The 19,660-nt window shown below is 42.1% G+C and overlaps 1 protein-coding gene across 3 annotated transcripts in view; it reads left to right on the forward strand.

Moving 5' to 3' along the window:
• The first annotated feature begins 6,620 nt into the window (after window positions 1-6,620).
• Window positions 6,621-19,660, forward strand: part of OXR1 (oxidation resistance 1) — a 189,363-nt gene continuing 176,323 nt past the window's right edge. For all 3 annotated transcript variants that reach the window (XM_081204469.1, XM_081204474.1, XM_081204470.1), the window contains exon 1: window positions 6,621-6,702. In XM_081204469.1, coding sequence (XP_081060595.1) covers window positions 6,686-6,702 — 17 coding nt within the window. In that variant the 5' untranslated portion in view covers window positions 6,621-6,685. The remainder of the gene's footprint in view (window positions 6,703-19,660) is intronic.

A 19,660-nucleotide genomic window follows, 5' to 3' on the forward strand; every position in this document is an offset into this window, starting at 1 on the left:
ACACACACACACATTCTCTCTCTCTCTCTCTCTCTCTCTCTCTCTCTCTCTCTCTCTCTCTCTCACACACACACACACACACACGCACGAACGCACACACACACACTTACTAGCTAAAAGGTAAAGGTAAAGGACCCCTGGACGGTTAAGTCCAGTGAAAGGCGACTATGGGGTTATGGTGCTCATCTCGCTTTCAGGCCAAGGGAGCCGACTTTTGTCCACAGACAGCTTTCTGGGTCATGTGGCCATGACTAAATTGCTTCTGGCACAACGGATCACCATGACGGAAGCCAGAGCACACGGAAACGCCGTTTACCTTTCCACTGGAGCGGTATCTATTTATCTACTTGCACTGGCGTGCTTTCGAACTGCTAGGTTGGCAGGATCTGGGACAGAGTAATGGGAGCTCACTCCGTCGCGGGGTGATAATATTTTGTGATACCGTCGCAGGGTGATAGTATTTTGATACTACACTATACTGAAATATTTCAATGTTTCTTTGATTGTCCTTGAATCTTCCTGCCACACTTACCATCCTCTCCTGGTACAGCAGTGTGGTGCACCACATCCTTTGAGAACCACAGATTTCAATCAACATGCTACCGCTTTAAGCAGTCACAGGTCTCTCCCCCCAAAAAAATTATGGGAGCTACTTTCCATTGGCAATTTTCTTTTATTCAACGAAACTAGTTCCGGCTTTTCTAAAGACCTGAACACATGTTTTCTGAAAAAGTGTCTGGGGTTGGAAAATTACTCTCAAATCCCAGTTGGTGGCCATTGGGAGTAAAGGGTCTGAGTGAATTGGTGTTTCTGTCTCCCACATCAGCCCTACAGGTACATAAGTAGAGAATGTCTCTAGAGGAAGAAAGGTAAGCACATTGTAATTGAGGCCACACATTGGGGGTAAGAGTAGAATAATGACCAACACACAAAGGATAATTTCTGGGGAAGGAAACATTTAGAATGGGAGTTGTGTGTGCGTGTGGAGGGTTAGGTTATGTAAGTAAGTATTAACAATATATGTAATGCACTGACCTTAATCTAGTGTGAATACTGGACAGCTTGCTTTGGTGTTGTTCTGCATCTGTAGTGGGTGGGTGAGATAGCAAATTCTGGAGGTAAAAATGGTGGGTGTCTATTTCTACTTCTGTGCAAGGATAATCTGTGCAAGGAGGTGCACATTTAATTTATAGATGGAGGGAAGCAGGAGAGCTCTGTATTTTATTCCCACAGAAAGTAGGAGAAACTGTGATGATAAATCACAGAAAACTGGAGAGGCCAAGATGAAAATGTCACTGCCCAAACACAGAGTAATGAAAGATACAGCTGGAATTTTGTTCGTGTGTTGTTGTTTTTTTTAAAAAAAAGAACGGCTGCTTCATCTGCTAGAACTAACAAGACATTTTACCTGGCATGACATCAAAATGGTTGTGCCAATGTCATATTCCCTAAAGCGTTTCCCAAACCGAGGAAACTTCTTTCTTTAAGCCGAAATCTTTCAGTCAAATGTAACTTAATCGGAAAGTATTCTTAACAAACAAAATGCAATTTGCTTAGAGATTCTGCATTTCTAAATGTCTTCCGATAGCCATCTTTTCCTACAGGGAGAGGCCACTAAATCCTTGAATATATTCGTGTTGTGAGAGCAATTAACTTACGGAAGCAGAGCTGAGCCAGAATCTCTCAGTAGTCTGAGAAAATTTCCATGAAAAAGAAGGCCACTTAGCACAGCAGTGTTACATGAGCAAACAGCTCCCAGGGCAGGTGCACACCCTGGAGGGGTGGGGTACTGTTATGTACTGAGTTGAATAGGATCCAAAATGCAGCAGTCTGATTGGTCCTAGAATAATAGGACTCAGAATGCAACAGTCTGATTGGTCCGCAGGAGCTACCCAATCCAGCTCCAGGTGGAAGTGAATCCACAACCTGATTGGCCTACAGGAGAATCCCGGAATTAGCCAATCACGTGCAGCCCGTTGTGTAAATAATCTATATAAAGCAGATATTTTGGGGGAACTTTCATTCCTCCTCACCACTATGAGCTGAATAAAGAGCATGAAATCCACTCTCAACTCTGAGTATATTTCAGGTACATTGGGTGAAGGAGCTGGCTGCTGGCCAACCCCACTGGAGTGACCCAAGAGAGGAGCTCCGGGCCACGCTGCGCTGGGGGCACCTGCTTCACGCCCCCTCAAAAATCTGCACTCAGGGCCATGGCCCCCCGCACACTGCCCACGCCATGCCCCTGACTTGGCAGAATCTTCTCTAAATATTCTCCACCATTTTCTCCCCATAATATCCCAGGATGACACTTGATCTGGGCTTTTTATGGAGGATGCAGAACGATGGCCAGATCGTCTGTGCATAACTCAAACTCAAACAAAGGATTGTGAAGTAGGGTTTGAACAGGGATCACTGTATCTTTTCTTTCAAGCATTGTAGCAGCATAGTTTAATATTTCTGTTTTAAAGTTTTGCTTAATGTTTTTAGTGGTTTCCTTACTGTATCGTGCCGACTTTTTGCTCGTGGTTTTAGGATTGCAAATGCTGTGAACCGCTTAGAAGTTCTGTTCTGTTGTTATTATAAGTTATTAAAATGAAATAAACAGAATGAAATGAGAAGGAAAAAAAAAGAGGAGTTTGGATTTGATATCCCGCCTTTCACTCCCTTTAAGGAGTCTCAAAGCGGCTAACATTCTCCTTTCCCTTCCTCCCCCACAACAAACACTCTGTGAGGTTAGTGGGGCTGAGAGACTTCAGAGAAGTGTGACTGGCCCAAGGTCACCCAGCAGCTGCATGTGGAGGAGCAGAGACGCGAACCCAGTTCACCAGATTACGAGACTACCGCTCTTAACCACTACACTCACACTGAGCTTAGTGGTAGTACGCAGAATGCCCCAAGTTCCACCCTTGCTGTCTCTAGGAAGAGCTAGGAGATTGCAAATTGCAGTGGCAATGAAACCCCCACCATCTTTAAAGGGGAAAAAGAAAGTAGCTATGCTACGGCCACTGCTAATGGCAAGCCCTCTTTCTGGAAAGCTATTGAAGAATATCTCCTCCTGCTGGATAAATTTTCTGAAATGGTTCTCAATCCCAAACTTATCTGCCCACAAACAGCACAGAGAATTGTGAGAGGAAACAACTGTGCTTGAATGAATTTAATGCTTCCTTTAAAGTTTTTTCGAGCTTTGAGTCTGAGTGGGCACATGTAAAATAGTTGAATCGCAAAGCTCCAGCCGCACAACTGACACACACAAAAACCCTCAGTTTTTTTTAGTTCAGTTAGATGCTGAGAAATTGCACTACGGCCTGGCTTAAAGGTTGCATGTATATTTGCAAGAGAGATGGGTTGGGAGAAAAGCAAAAGAAAACGGAGATGACTGGTGACACACCCTCCACCACCATCATTATAGCGCTGGCCTTACTTAAAAACATTTTTGTAGCGATTGCTATGATTTCCTAGAGTAATAAGTATTAGTGAAGCATTTTTGAATACATGCTGTATTAATGTTATGTTTTATCATTATGTCAGGTTGTTTGAGGGAGGTCCACCCTGTGGGGGGTTAGATATTTAACACATTTACAGTATTTATTGATTTAGAACATTTGAAAACTGTTTTACTCAAAAATGCTCTCCCAGGTTGCGTAGAAGTGCAATTTATACATAAACGAGGAAAGAAATACAAAAGGCAATATGCATAAAAATAGTATTAAAACTAAGTTATAATCTAAAACAAATATAACTGGTTATGTGTCTGGATAGGTTTGCTGAAACAGAAAAGCTATCAATGGGCATTTAAAAAAGTATAGCAAAGGGGCCTTCCTAATGTCAACAGACATGCAGTTCCAGTGGTCAGGTGTTGCCTAACTATTTTTTTTTAAAATAATAATATTTATTCCTTTTACAACAATTTAAACACTTACAGAAAAGACAAAGAAAAAACAGTACATTACAATACAAAAACACTACATAAAAATTAACAAAACAAAACAAAAACAATTTAAAAACACATCAAAAGAGAAGAAGAAGAAAAAAAGAAACTTCCAATATCTTATCTTTCTTTCACATATTTCCACGGCCTTCTCACACCTCCCTTTTTGTATTCCACTTCTATTAATTATTTCAGCAACTCCTTTCCATCTTCCCCTGTTTTCTATCCTATAATTATCTTAACACATTTTAACCTTATTTTCCTTTAATACTCTATTAATCTATTTATACTTAATTCCTTATAACATTTCTACTGAAGCCATATAACTTCATTCCAACATTCTTCTAACATCATTAATTTTACAATATTTCTATAAATAATCTTTAAACTTTTCCCAGTCTTCTTCCACCGACTCTTTTCCCTGGTCTCGGATCTTGCCAGTCTTTTCCGCAAATTCCATCTAGTCCATCAACTTCATCTGCCATTATCCAACACTTCAGTGCTTCCAAGAGACAACCATTCTCTCAGCCAGCAAAAAGCAGATGGTTCACAACAAAGTTTAGGGGTCTGGCAGGGCAAGTCCACCTCCTTCTTTGGCATCCGTCAATATCTTAAATTTTACTCGAGGCTTCCTGCCCTGCCAAACAAATCCAAAAACATCCCTCTGCCACCTCCTGAAACAATCCATCCCATCCAAAACTTGCACTATTTGGAACAAAAGCAACATCCCCGGCAACACAGCAACCCTCATCCCCACCACAACAGATTGGCCCAACAATAGCAACTTCAGATTTGTCCATATTTCCCAATCCCCCTTCTCTTCAATCCAACGTCTTTCACAGTTACCCTTAAATAAATTCACATTTTTGGCGGTCATACTGACCCCCAAAAGCCTCTCTTTCTCAACCGATGTTAGTCCTGTCTCCTCCTGAAGCTCTGTCAAGCTTTCCTTTCCCAATTCAGGTAGGGCTCTGGTCCTCAAATTCATCTGTTTTTCTTTAAGTTCCATCATAACAGATGTCCCATCGAGTTGCCTTTGAATGGATGGGGCTCTCTCACACTCCAGTTGTATTGTTTTACATTCAGCAGCAAGGGTTTTCTCCCTTACTTCATCTGTAGTTTGCCGTGTCAAGGTAAAATCCTGTATCAATCTCTGGATGGTTTCTGTGTTGGTGTTCACCTTTTGTCCCAGATTGTCTGTTTTCCTGTGAAGCTGTTCCAGCGAATCGTTTATTTTCACTAATGCGACCACTAAGGCCTCTTCTGTCGACATTTCATCTGTTTTTTCCTTTCCATTTACCATAACACTTGAGAGATTCAAGGTCAATCTCAGAGTCTCACAATTTTTATCTTGCAGCTGGAAGTCCCCCTAGCCCAGCTTTTATAAAGTAACCAATTTCAGAGACTTCCACTAGGGGGAAACAGTTTCTATTTATAATAGTCAACAATGTCCCCTTTAAACGCAACTCATACAATCCAAAGTTAGTTTCAGATTTCAGTTACTTTTTACTCCTTTTTAGAAGCAGCCGGAGACAATAGAAACAATGTATTTCTCTTACTTTGCTAGCTGTCAAGGAACGTTCTAAGTGCTGTAAATGAGCATTCCTCATTTACCTCCCCGTTTCGATGCCAAATTAAACGTTTAAAATCCGATTCTCCCGTCTCAGCTCTACTCACGGGTAATTACTTTGGAGTCAAATTGTCCACAGGAAAAAGTCAATGATCTCCGGCAACAGCTATGCAGCTTTGCTCCGTGGAAGAAGCAGACAATTCGAAGCACTGTGCCACTCACCCCACGTTGCTCCGGATCCCCGAAACCGGGTTTCCCCGCGAGTAGGGGAGGCGCAAAAGGTGCCCGCCGAATCCCACATTCACAGGCTTCTCCCGCCTGTGATTTTTACGGGTCTCCGCCTTCGCCGTGGCGGCCAGACCCAAATTTCCACGGAGCAGATTCCTCCCGGTCAGAGGAAATCCGCCATTGCCGGAGGCACCAACCCGGAAGTCTCAGGTGTCACCTAACTAAAGGAATAACTCCTTGGAAATGTGGAACATTGGGTGGCACTTGTAGAAATTCAAGCTCCACAGATTGAAGTGATTGAATAGGCATGTATGGCCTGGCTAACACTAGAAACCTTGTTTTTACGTTCATGGGTGTTAATTTTTTTGGCATCCATTGGATAAAATTTTTGGCACTCACTGTTTACCTTATTACAGTGGTACCTTGGGTTACATACGCTTCAGATTACATATGCTTCAGGTTACAGACTCCGCTAACCCAGAAATATTACCTCGGGTTAAGAACTTTGCTTCAGGATGAGAACAGAAATTGTGCTCCGGTGGCATGGCAGCAGCAGGAATCCCCATTAGCTAAAGTGGTGCTTCAGGTTAAGAACAGTTTCAGGTTAAGACTAGACCTCCGGAACGAATTAAGTACGTAACCCGAGGTACCACTGTATCTTCAACCTCATTTGTCCACATCACCATTTTATTCTCCTTAACCTCATGCTCCAACAGTTTATATGGCTGGAAACGTTTTGCATGTTTTTGTAGAAATGCCTGGTGGGCAGTGTGACCTTACTCCCCAAGGTCGTGTAAATCATGTTTACTGGAAAATATTTATTCAAGGTGGTAGGTAATGCCAGCTTATCTGCTTAACCTGAAATTTTCATGTTTTTCTCTCCCAACCAGACCACCAAGAACAAGACAGGTTTGACCGCAGATTCCTCATAAATGTGAAGCAAAACACCTGACATTATGTTTAGCACTAAAAGGTGAGTAGCTGTTGTTTCTCATCTTCCTCTGTCTTTTTTAATCCATCCAGACAATATACAACAAATGCATTTTTTCAGGAGACCTTGATGTGGAGCATATGAACATGCATACAAGGACTGTTGTTTGCCTTTAATTTTTTTTTTTTGGGGGGGTGAAAGAGCGCCCACTTGCTTAGTTGCAGGAATGAACAGGGCTGCTTAAGAGTTAAAGTCCAACACTCAAAAAGCTCTTGACAGTTTTTTAAGTGATCAGCTGCAGCCCTTGAGAAATCAAAGCCCCTCTTTCCTTTTCTGCTCTTCCTCCTCTCTGCTGGTTCTCTCCCTTCCCCTAGGGGGAAAGTTAATACGCAACAGGCAGGTGACCAGGTGGGAGAGCCTCTCTGCAGTAGCATATGTACACCTAGCACCATTGGCAGAGCGTATGCGCCTGCTGCCTGGGGCGGGCATGCAGGGCGCGTCCCCTCGGGGGGCAGGGCATGGAGGGAGCCCGTTGCAGCTCACTGCAGCCCAGCAGAGCAGTGGCAGTTCTCTGCCGCTGACTCTTCACTCCTTCCCCAGGTCAGACCTGACCTGGGAGCAGAGTTGCAGTGTGTGATGGCCTGGGACTCGGGCTTGGACTCGGAGCTGCAGGAGTCCGCACCAGATCCGCACCAGATCCTCTGCCTCAGGCGACATCTGAACCGAGTCTGGGGCCTGATTCTGAAGAGCCCCAGTCTGCACAGGTTCCCCTGCAACAAGCACCAGGTGGGCCGAGTCAGGGGCCTGAGCCTGCCCTGGCTCCAGATGTGGGGATTATCTCGTTGCCTTCAGCTGGGCCGTCGCTTTCAGCTGCTCCACTACCGGGTGGGTCAGGAGAGGGTGAGGTGGCCTCTGGGTCTAGTAGCCCACTGACATCTCCCGAGCTGCAGAGACTGAGGTCTGAGAGAAAGAGAGACCTGAGTACTCACAGGAGGAGTGCTCACCTTCGGGTCAGGGAGGTGAGTCACTGGGGGATCAGGACCGGCCGTTACCCCATCAGAGATAAAAGGCTGCTGGATCCCACCCCAGGTTGCGGGAGCAACATTGCTGCTTGCTGGAACCTGCCTGAGACCTTGTGCCTGACCTAGCCCAGTTACCTGCCTTGGCCCTGTTGGACTGACTCCTCGTGGAATCCCTGGATTCAGGACCAGACCTGGACTGCGTGGCTTGGGTTAACCCCCAGGCCCAGCACACAGTGGAACTGCGGTTTGGTGCCAGGAAGCTGGCTTGACAGCTCCTGCATGTGTTCCGCCCAGCCCAGCCGAGGAGAGAGGCTCCGCTGCCAACTCTCCTCCATTCTGATGGTGGCACCTGACCATAGAGCCCATGGTCCCTGGCAGGAAATAATGTTCAGAGCCCAAGGCCTCTCCTCAATGTGTGCCATTTTCTTCCAAGCCTCATAAGGACTTCCCCTTGTTGTTGGCAGCCAGTGCCACCCCTTGGACAGGTTGTAAGAAGGCAGGCAGGTGGGAGGTGACCTGAGGACAGACTTAAGGTTGCCCTAGTAGACCATCTTTCCCGGGCGCTCTTGATGGAAAATGCCATTTTAAGTAGAGCAAAATTAAATTGCTCTATAAAGAGAATTAAAAGTTTGGGTCTGCTCTCACAGGAAATCTGAAAGTGTTCTAATATCATAGTGGCATTTACAATGTGAACGGACTCTGCAATCTCATCGCAATCCCATTTTCAAGCATAAAACTTGTTCCCTACTGGCTGGGTTGGCGGGCAAAACACTGTGGTATGATGCGTAGTACCTGCTGACCACAGGTTTGCATTTAGTGAATCATCTCTGCCTGCTGAGACCTGAGAAACTTTGAGAATAACTTTGTCATACTTTGAGGTCATAATCAAGGAAAATAGCTGGTTATATATAACAAATACATGCAAACGAGCTGTAACAAAAAATAGGTGATGCGCCTATTTTTTTTAGCTTTGTTTCTTTGTTAAACTCATAGCTTTAGGACAGGTTTAAATGGCCCATGTTCAGAATACATATCTTGACTTAATAAGCTAATATATGTATAAACCTTATGAACATTCTGTCCGTCCACCATCACCTCTTCTCTCCTTTCTTAGTGATTAACCCAGGAAGTTCACAGGCCCACAGGAGGGCTTGTGGGAGTGGATGTCAAAAAACACCAGAGCGATCAGTTCTGGTGCTTTTTTAAAGAAAAGTGTAGACTTACAGCAAATCAGCCTGCCAGTTCTCCAAGCCTTTGTGGGAGGGGCACTGCAGCAAGGAGATGGCTTGTCCATGTTCAGGCAAACAGGCTTACATTCTTTATACACAGCACAGCATATGTCACTTTTTCTAGGACTTCCCATCACTTCACCTGCCCAGATAAGGGCATAGGTGGCGAATACCCAAGTCTTACAGATAGCTCTCCTTTCTGGGCTCGCACCCCAGCACGCCAAGCCCACAGATAAGGATAACATCAAAGCAAGCCAATTACCTTATCTCAAAGCTAATAGAGTGACCGGATGGTCAGGGTATAAATGATAAATTTATTATGATTAATTATTATTAAAGAAAGTGAATCTGAACCTATATGAACCCATTGCTACAACAAATACCAATAAATTGTGGGGTTGGTTTGACTACCAAGATGGCATTAGCAGAGCTTCTGGAACAGTCCACCTTTGGTTCAACACATCTTCAATGGACCATAGTTTCCCACGCAAAGAAACAATGCATACCAGAATAAGAACAAGTCAGGGACTTAAACCAGCTTCAAACCCTGCTTTTATATCCTAGATTTCTCCACACTGGTAACCGTAGCTTCCTGCTCTTGGATGTGACTTTACTACATTTAATTGAAACTAAAATAAAGAAACTGGAGATCAAGATTTTCAGCAGTCTGATTTGGGGCGCAATGTGTGATTCCTATAAACTGAGGATTGCATGCTTAAATTTATCTCATTGAGATGAATGAGACCGAATCGTGCTTTATTTGTGGTCCTCTGTCAAACTCTGGCTGCCTTGTACTCTGCATGACTTTTTTTTATCCTAGTCCCACCTTTTGCTTCCAGTTCATGTTTCCCCCCCTCGATTGGAATTCCCCACCTCTTGAAAGGCAATTAACACGATAAGAATAGCAGGTAACTATTTTCTCGTGTTTTGTTGCAGCATTGTCCTCCTTCCTGTCCGTTATTATATGTTTAGGATGCTTTCCATGTTGGGTTGTTTCTAATTTCTTTTGCTGTGCAGAAGTGGCAAATTCCATGCACGATGGAGCAAACTTGCTTTCTGCTGCTTTGGAGGGTCGGATGCGAACCAGTGGATTCAAATTACAAGAAGGGAGATTCTGGTGAAATATCAGGAATAACTTTCTGACAGTAAGAACTGCTCATCAGTGGAGTGGACTATCTCAGAAGGTGGTAAACTCTCCTTCACTTAAGGTTTTATACAGACTTTTGGATAGCCATCTGTCAGGGATTATTTGGCTGAGATTTCTTTAGCTTGGGTTTGAATAGGAAGCTATTGCCATCACCTTCACAATTTCTTTAAAAAGATTCATAGAAGTGAAAAGAGGTATTTAGGAATGAAAAGTAGCTGCATTCAAAAGTGACCTAGAAATGAAGGCTTGTTGACAACTAATTTTATTTAGAGTAGACCCAATGAAATTAATAGACCTAAGTTAGTCATGGCTATTCATTGGATGCCTATATTTAACGCAGGTCTAGATTACTTATTTATGATATACTATAACTGGCTCAATTATTTCTTTCTCAAAAGTTTTGCATCTTCTGTTTCTTTCTGTGTTTTCTTGTTATATATTGCTGAAATCTATTTCTGGAATGAACTGGCAGTGCAATAGCTGATTAAAGCAGAATGTTTTTCGTTTTATTCCCGTATCTTGTGCATGGAACTTAGTGGTATTTTCTTACTTTTTTGGCACACAAATTGAATGATATTATAACATGTGAGCAACAGGGCTTGCGCTTCAGTTGGTCTGTTGTGGGTGGCAAGTATATGTGATGATTGCAACAGACAGGCTGTTTTGGAGGGTTTTTTTTGGTAAATGTTAATTCACACATTTATCTATAGAATGGCTTCTTGTCTAGGATGGTCTCTTGCAGATCATTGACATGCTGTATTCTTTTGCAAGTGCAAGCATCAACTGTTTAAACATTGGTTTTTATTTAAAGATTGTCCGACAGTGACAAGAGGGAGGCTAGTTCTGCTGTTCAGTGCAGATGTCATGAATCCCTTGGTGCTTTTGGCCTCAGACACAGGATGGCAGACTCTGGGCAGAGATGAGAAGGGATGGAAATGTGGGGCTGGAACAGATGGAGCACAACTGGCTCCAAGGTTGGGGCAGGTGTCCCAGCTGCTCCCCCCTCTTCTGTGTGGATGAGGGCCCTGCCAGAGTCTTGGGAAGGCTTCCAAGCACAGCCTGGGGTGGCCAAACAGAACTGAGAGAGGGAGACAGGTTCAGCACTCTCTCCCAGGACATTTAGTGTCAGTTTGCAGGTGAGACGGTCCTACAGGAATATTCACATAAGTAAGGGCTGCACCCTGCCTCACCTTTAAAGCTTGCCAGGTGGGTGTGGAAACTTGTTTCAGCAACTTCTCAGCCCCCATGCAGCCTTGAATTTTTTGTCACTGGGCTCATGAACCGAGCCAATGCTCATCCTTGCCAACCTTTTGCCTTATGAAAGCTCCAAGGTTGGATGATGATGATGATGATGATGATGATGATGATGATGATGATGATTGTTATTTATACTCCTCTCATCTGGCTCATCTGGGTGGCTCCCAACAGAATTAAAAGCACAATAAAACATCAGACATTAAAACCTCCCTAAACAGGGCTGCCTTCAGATGTCTTCTAAAAGTCTGATAGTTGTTTATTTCCTTGACATCTGATGGGAGGGCGTTCCACAGGGTGGGCACCACTACCAAGAAAGCCCTCTGCCTGGTTCTCTGTAACCTCATTTCTCGCAGTGGGGGAACCGCCAGAGGGCCCTCGGCGCTGGACCTCAGTGTCCGGGTTGAATGATGGGGGTGGAGACGCTCCTTCAGGTATACTGGGTCAAGGCCATTTAGGGTGTTAAAGGTCAGCACCAATACTTAATTGTGCTCGGAAACATACTGGGAGCCAATGTAGGTCTTTCAGGACCAGTGTTATATGGTCTTGGTGGCTATTCACAGTCACCAGTCTAGCTGCCGCATTCTGGATTAATTGTAGTTTCCGGGTCAGCTTCAAAGGTAGCCCCACGTAGAGCACATTGCAGTAGTCCAAGCAGGAGATAACCAGAGCATGCACCACTCTGGTGAGTGGATTAGCTCCTTTCTCCCTTCTGAGTCTGTACCATTACTCTGCTTTAGTAAAGATTGCTTACTTACATACAAGTAAGAGCACCTGCTGTCATGTTTTGGGGCAGATGTCAGGACAGCCAACTCTGTTCCAGGGATTAACGTTTGAATGCCAAGGATTGCCTCTTGACATTTGCTGCTGTGAACACGTAGACCACTCTCTTTACAATCACAAACTCAGACTTGCAAGTAGATGGGTGAAATAAAATGCAAGGAATCTTGCATGTCAGTTCTCTTGAGATGTTATCGCCTGTCACTCTGCTACCAACTTGCCCCAGGATGCAGAAATCAGGTTGCATTGTTTACTTATTCAATAAGGCATGCTTTAAGCAGGACAGAATCTCAAAGTATAAATGTGTTTTACACAGAATTTATTTTACAAAACCAACAGAGCACATGCCGATAAAGTCAGCCTCACAGATTTCATACAGTATATTGTAGAGAATCTTTTTGTGGTTATGGGAGGAGTGGAAGATTGCATGTGATTTAGTTGCAAGCCCATTATATGTATATATTTTAAGCCAGGCTCCACCAGAATAGAAGAGACAGTACAGAAATTCGGGTCTGGTTCTTGAGTAGCTATTTCATATGACATTTGTTAATTTTGTTAAAGTAAGAAAACAAACAGGTAGAACCAAAATGAACAGAGAACTGATGTCAAAAGCCTTTCAAAAAGCAGAGCAAGAAAGGAATCAATTTATAAAAAATTATTGTGTTCTGCAATAATTGTTTTGAATAAATGTGGTGTCCAAATGTAAAAAGCTCCTGTACATTTAAAAGTTGTTCAGAACAGAACAGGTGTTTTACTATTAATCAGTAAGATATCCCAATAATACAACACCTTATTAATAGTAAAACACCTTGCTTCTTTTAACTCCTTTGTTGTATGTTGCCTAGAGATGTTGACATCGGTAACTAAGGGAACAACCCAGAGCAAGATCTGACAGGCTGAGTGAGCTAGGATCCAGCAGATCTCCGGCTGAGCTGGGAGACCCCAGCACAGCTGTGCAACGGTGTCTTAACTTCCTCATCCTCAACATAGGCAGAGATATGCCAGCATTCCCCCCCCCCCCGACAACCCTATCCCGTCTCAACAGGTAGCCAGCTGGATGAGCTGAGCCCAGTGGATCTTAAACTGGCATAAGCTCTAAAAAAGTGATGTGCAAGGGACATGGTGGAAACATAACCAGAGACAAGGGACTTAGCCTGGATCATAAGCCTGTTCAGCTCAGTCATGTGACCTGGCAATTTCAAAATCTTTCCCAGACCACCTCAGTTAATTTTTCTCAGCTAAAATGCAAGGGTTTTTTTTGCCAAGTTAATGCATACTTTTCAGTTTTATTAATTATTGCTTGAACCCCACAGCTTGCTATCTACCTGTTTACAAATTTATTGTCAAAATCTGTAATCGTAAAAGATTAATGTATGAAAACATTGGTTTTCATTAACCAAAAAAAATATCCCATACAATCTTATTGAGTATACAGTAGAAATATCTGTAGCTATAGGTGCATTTTTGTTCAGATTTACTTGCTAGGAATGCCGTTGCCAACAGGTAAAATCAAAGATCTATGGCAATCCTATTCTTTCTACAAAACTTTATTATCAACAGCATAAGCATTTTAAAAACGTGTTAATCCAACCATGTGAAGAAATCCCATTTGGACATAGTTAGAATGGTACTGTCAGTTATTTAGCCTACAGTGCAAAATGGGTATGGTGCTTTTATCAGACACCATGAAATGCTAACAAATGGCTCTTGCCATATGTTGCCTTTTTATGGCAGTACAATATTTATATGTAACATGGCTATAAATCTCACAATTTGAGGGTACTTCAAGTTAAACGCTGTTGCCATTTCAGTTCCAGGGAGATACGCCTCTGTCGATTTTCTGGTGGGGAGTCTTAAGTACAATTTGGTATGCATTGTGTGTCTATTTTTAATGGCACTTTCCATTAAAGTTTTAATTAAGCACACGTCGCTGCATGCAGAGAGGTAATCAAAGGCTCCCAGGAAAGAAAATTTAACTCTGCTCCAGATGTACTGAAGAATGATTTCTTGATAACACCCAGATGAATTTCAGATAAAGAATATCTCTTTATGAAAATATTGCCAGCTTGGAAAAAAATACTTACTCTATAAATGGGTATTTTCCATAGTTAATATGCAGGAATGGCTTTCCTGCTGTTTCTTGCGCATATTTGGGAGTGGAAAGAAGGGAGCAAAATGGTTATATATACTAGCTATCGGGTCCTGTAAGAATGTGGAGTGTTTTGTTGTTTCTCTCCTGAAGCCTTCAGAAAGTCTCCAAGGGCAGCACCACATTATATCTCTACATCTGCCCCTGGTTTGTGGAATAGCCTTCCTTTAAAGATATGGAAGGCACCCACTTTCTAGAGACAACTGAAAACATTTTTGTTCTAATAAGCTTTATCAGATGGATTAATGAGTCTTTGCCATGAGTGTCTATTTTGTATTGTTTTAGTTTTGTTTTGAATTTAGTTGCTGTAGTTCTTGTGTGTGCACATGTAACTGGGGATTTTTCAGGTTTTTTAAAATTTTGTATTGCCTTGAAATAATTGTGTAGAAGTTGATTAAAACAACAACTTCTCTTCTTCTTCTTCTTCTTCTTCTTCTTCTTCTTCTTCTTCTTCTTCTTCTGCTGCTGCTGCTGCTGCTGCTGCTGCTGCTGCTTCTTCTTCGTCTTCGTCTGCTTCTGCTTCTGCTTCTGCTTCTGCTTCTGTTGATCAGGCATGGGGAAACTTTTGTCCCCCCAGATATTGTTGAACTACAACTCACATCATCCCCGAGCATCAATAATTCTTGCTGGGGCTGATGGGAGTTTTAGTTAGCAACATTTGGAGGGCCAGAGGTTCCTCACCCCAGTTCTGTTCAAAGGGTAATCAAGCCAATGAGCTAGTCTATCAGGATAAGGCACTGAGGAAGTCTGTATTTATATTTATTACTTAGAATATTAATATACCACATTTCCAAAAAAGCTTCAAGAGAAGGTATCATAACAAAAATACAATTTACAAGCCGACCATCTAATATTAGACAATATAACAATGGAAGACAAATGACAATTGCGATAAGCGAATGCCTGATGTAAGTGGTGTGCTTTACAATTCATTCTAAACTATCAAGAAGATAGCATTCCTTTTTAGGAATGATGCTCCACAAGCTTAGGGCAGTTGAAAAAGCAGCTTGGTTCCTAGGCACTACCACCCAAACTTGCCACAAAAAAATAGGCACAGGCCGTAAAGGCTGCTCACTCATCCTCACCTGATGTTGGATTATACAAGGACGCAGTCATGAAGGTCATGCTAGGCTTTAAAGATCCAAGCCTCTAGTTTTAGTTTAATTCACCACTTTTGCTGAAAAAAATAATTGACAGGACAGCTTGTAAGCCACAAACAATCCCTGCTTCAAAAATGTATCAGCTTTTTTAATCTCATTAGGCCACTAGGAAGATAAAAGTGTGCAAGCAGATGTTCGCTGCCACAATAGCTGAAGTAATTAGCAACTTAGGATCTTTATTAGGAAAATGGAAAATGGTGGCTTTGGAAGTTGCATTAATCTTTCTGTATTGGTTTCCAGTGAATTTTGAATTCTTTAAAAATAAAGAAGTCTAATGCTGTCTTAAGTAATATAATAATAATAATAATAATAATAATAATAATAATAATAATAATAGTAGTAGTAGTAGTAGTAGTAGTAGTTTTTTATTATTTATACCCTGCCCATCTGACTGCGTTGCCCCAGCCACTTTAGGTGGCTTACAACATAATAAAAGCACAACAAACGTCAAACATTAAATTCAGGGCTGCCTTCAGATGCAAAACAATTACCTCAACCTAAAGTGACTGGTTTGAAATAGTATACAGGCAGCGTGGAAGTGTCCTTGGTGCTGAAATTAGTGTTTGTGGAATAAAAAGAGATTGAGTAGGTGCAGGGGAGGAAAAAGCCATGAAACAGAATCAAAAGTCATGTCACCTCAACATGGCTAGTGACTAACTGTCAAACCTAGATGAGTTTTGTTATGAAACTTTCTACTTTAATACCACAAAAACTTTAAAAAAATTACCAACAAATTTAAAGCTATAATACTGTGAGGAAAGAGTGAAGTGCATTCTCTTCTGTCATTTAAAACAAAGAGAATTCTTGAATTGTACTACTAATGTTGTGTTTGAGGTATGTGTGGCACTGTACAGAATGAAAGGTATGTACTGCATTTATGGTAGGTCATATCTTATTGTATATATTGCTGTACATTGTATGGATTGGTGGTAGATAGGTACCTTAATAAACAAATAAATACATGAGACAGGAGCATAATTTACAACACCGAAAGTAATCCCTTTGGCCTCTGACAAACATGCATGCTCTTAAATGAGCTCTTAATGTCAAAATAAGTACTTGGCCAATAATAATTGCTGTAATTCCTGGGGGGAAATTACTTTTTGTGTGGTATAATGGCAACATTCACTTGCTAGGTTCTGCATTGACTACACTGAATTTAGGATAGGTGACAAAGGATGTGGTGAGACATTCTGCTGTAGCTCTTCTGGGTGGGCTATTATGATGAGATGGCAAAAGTATAATAAAATTTAAGACAGAGGTACTCTCCTGGGTGAGTTAGATGATCCCCCCCTTAGTAATCATATGGTCTAAAGTTTCTGTGTCCTTTTTAACAGCTGCTGCACATTGTTAAATGAGTTTGACCTGCCATGGGAAAATTGCATTTCCTCTTTGCTGTTTCTTTGCAGGCAGATGGGTCTGCTGCTAGTAATGTTGTTTTGCCATAAAGCCATTAATCCTCCCACATCCCTGCCAAAAGATTAGTCACTCATACCTCAAAAGTGATTCTCAACTCCGTAATTGCACAAGTTTTGGGAACAAAGTTTAAACAGGATACAGATATGAATGACCAGATAATTAGAAAATTGCATAAGCTATCAAAGCATTTTAAGGGGACAGTGTGGTAAGATTGACACGATGAAATCCTGCCCAAATATAAAGTCCCAGAAAAGGATTTAGCAGCCAGGAGAAAGCAAGGGTTCCAAAGCAAACATGTATATGCATCTTCTTTTTAGATTCTACCAGCCCCATAAGAATAGAAGAATTTCTTTGCAGAATCAGATCAAGATAATGCAATTGCACATTTTTGTTTCCAGAAACATATTCCATAAGCCAGACGCACCTTTCAGATGCTTTCACGCAGGAATGAAAACATCAGCCTTGTGAGAAAAGCTACTGTAGCCGATTCTGTAAGGGGCAAGGCAAATCAAAGCAGTCCACTGGAGAAATATGTGGAAAATGTGAAAGTGATATCCATTCCCTGATTTTCTCCAGCTTCTAGAATTCCACAGTATAACCCTTACTCTACCTAGATCTAATCTTGCCTAGGTCTAATCTTTTTATTTAAGTTGTCTAAACTGGAACCCATCACCACTCTTCTCTGGTTATTCATACATTTCTTCTTGCTTGCCGTTCACTCATTTATAATTTTAGTTGTATGCCACTTTTACACACACACACACACACACACACACACACACACACAAAATCATGCTCAAAGTGGCTTACAACAAAGAAAACAGGGATGCATTTCAAAAACCAAGCAGTGCAAAAAAAAATAATCGTAATAACACAGCAAAACAACACAATAGCAAATATAATTACAAAAAATAAAATAAAATTCAGTGCTATAAATATAAAAACATTACATTAACAACTTTACAACTCCTGGTGCTAGAGAAATAACAGGGAAACATCTAGGTCTGAGAAACATTTCCCGTGCTGTTGCTCACAGCCTGTCTCCTGCAGCAGCTTGAAAGCCTTCCAAAAGGAAGGGGTGGGGTAGCTGGAATCACTCCTCCGATTATGTCCTCAACGTACCACCAATCATTAGGTAACACCCAATTTCTAATATCTTGAGAGTGGGAGAAGCAAAGCTCCTGCCATGGGGCACAAAAGTGGAAGCAGCATAGCTTCCTTTACTCACCTTTGCAGTTCCAGGGCTTACCTGCCCCCTTTGGTTTTTGGCTAGTGCTGGCTGTTTGGAAACAGGCCTTAGCTTGGAGTTCTCATATTTTGAGAAAGGGAGACATACTTCCTCTCTCTTCCACTTGCTTTATATATTCCTGATTTTACCAACTCTCTGCCATCATGCCTTTCCCTGTGTTTTGAGTGGATCTTCATATGAGTTAAGCATATTGAGGTAGAGTATGACAGTGCAGTGCTAAATGTACTTTCTTCCCTGCCCATCATTGGCACCAAAACACCAGCTCAGATAAGAAATTATCTACCCCCCAAAAAACTTGACAATCCACAGAATCCTTCTTTTGGTGGTGTGGATCTTTCGGGGAGGGGGGAATTGGGGGCAGCTTTTCAGATCTTTCCTTCAGATGTTAAACTGTAATTTTGGCCCTCTTAAGAGCTGGATGTTGCAGTACAATATTGAGTGGAAGACTTTAGAGGTGCCTGCACATAAGTCGTGTAAACAGGAAGTATGGTAAAGCTATTATTACAGAAAGGTAACAAGATCTGTCCTGTTACTCTCACACATAGGATGTATCGGTTACATTCAGCTAAGTCTTCATTTGTATTAGAGAGCTTTATATATCTATCTGCCTATTGCTCTTGATGATTAATGAATGAAATATTACAGCTATGACTAAGCAGTTCTCCCATGTGGTGGTGGTGGTGTTATTCAAACTTTTAGCCTGAGTTATTTGGCAAGCCTAGAGCACAGTACAATACAGATCAGAAGCAAATTCTATAATCTATATCAGGTTCTAGGATATTATGGTAAAAGAACTTAACAGAGTCAGCAGAAAATAAAATTTCTAGCTGTAGTCCAGTCCGCACAGACAGACTAGTATTGCCAGTTAACCACTGAAGTGTAATAGTTAGGACACCTGGGTTCAAATCCGCATCCAGCCGTAAAATTTATTGGCTGCCTTGAAGCACTCATTCTTTCTCTGGCTGACCTATGTCAAAGGATAAGAGAAGCTTCAATACATTCCTTTGAAGAATACAAATGGGAGAAGTAAGCAAAAGGGTGCAAAGCAGTACTTAAAATGAAATTAAATATGCCATCGGTATGTTCAGTGAATTCTGTTTTTGATGTTTCATATTCTTTCTGTGCCTGGTGTCTTGTGCTGGTCCCAATAAGGAGAGTGTAATGGAGCAAGGCAAACACCATGGAAAGCTCTGTCTTAGCAAATTGCTCCAACAAAAATAGATTGAGGCCCTTAGGAACCTGTCTCTTGCCCAGCCTTCCCCATTCCTTCCACACCTTGTTGAACTCTTAACTCCCATAAACCCCAGCCAGTAGGGACAATGGGAATTGTAGTCTAACAACATCTGGATCGCCTGAGGTTGTTGAAGGCTGTTCAGCTGTTCAGCCTACCTGTCTTAAGTCCCAACCCCTTGCTTAAAGAAGTCTTTAAGAGGGCCAGAAGCCTGGCCTGGGCACAAGGGTTTTCTTTCTCTATTTTGGGGGCCTCCTGCCAGGCATGCTGTTTGGCAGGCATGGTAGTGAAGGAGCCACTTGGCTCCTCAAGCTCAAGGTAAGTTTCTCATGGGGTCCTGGGTTTGGTGGGCTTTGGTTT

The sequence above is a fragment of the Podarcis bocagei genome (genome assembly GCF_964188305.1).
Source record: "Podarcis bocagei genome assembly, chromosome: 8".
Taxonomy (NCBI): Eukaryota; Metazoa; Chordata; class Lepidosauria; order Squamata; family Lacertidae; genus Podarcis; species Podarcis bocagei.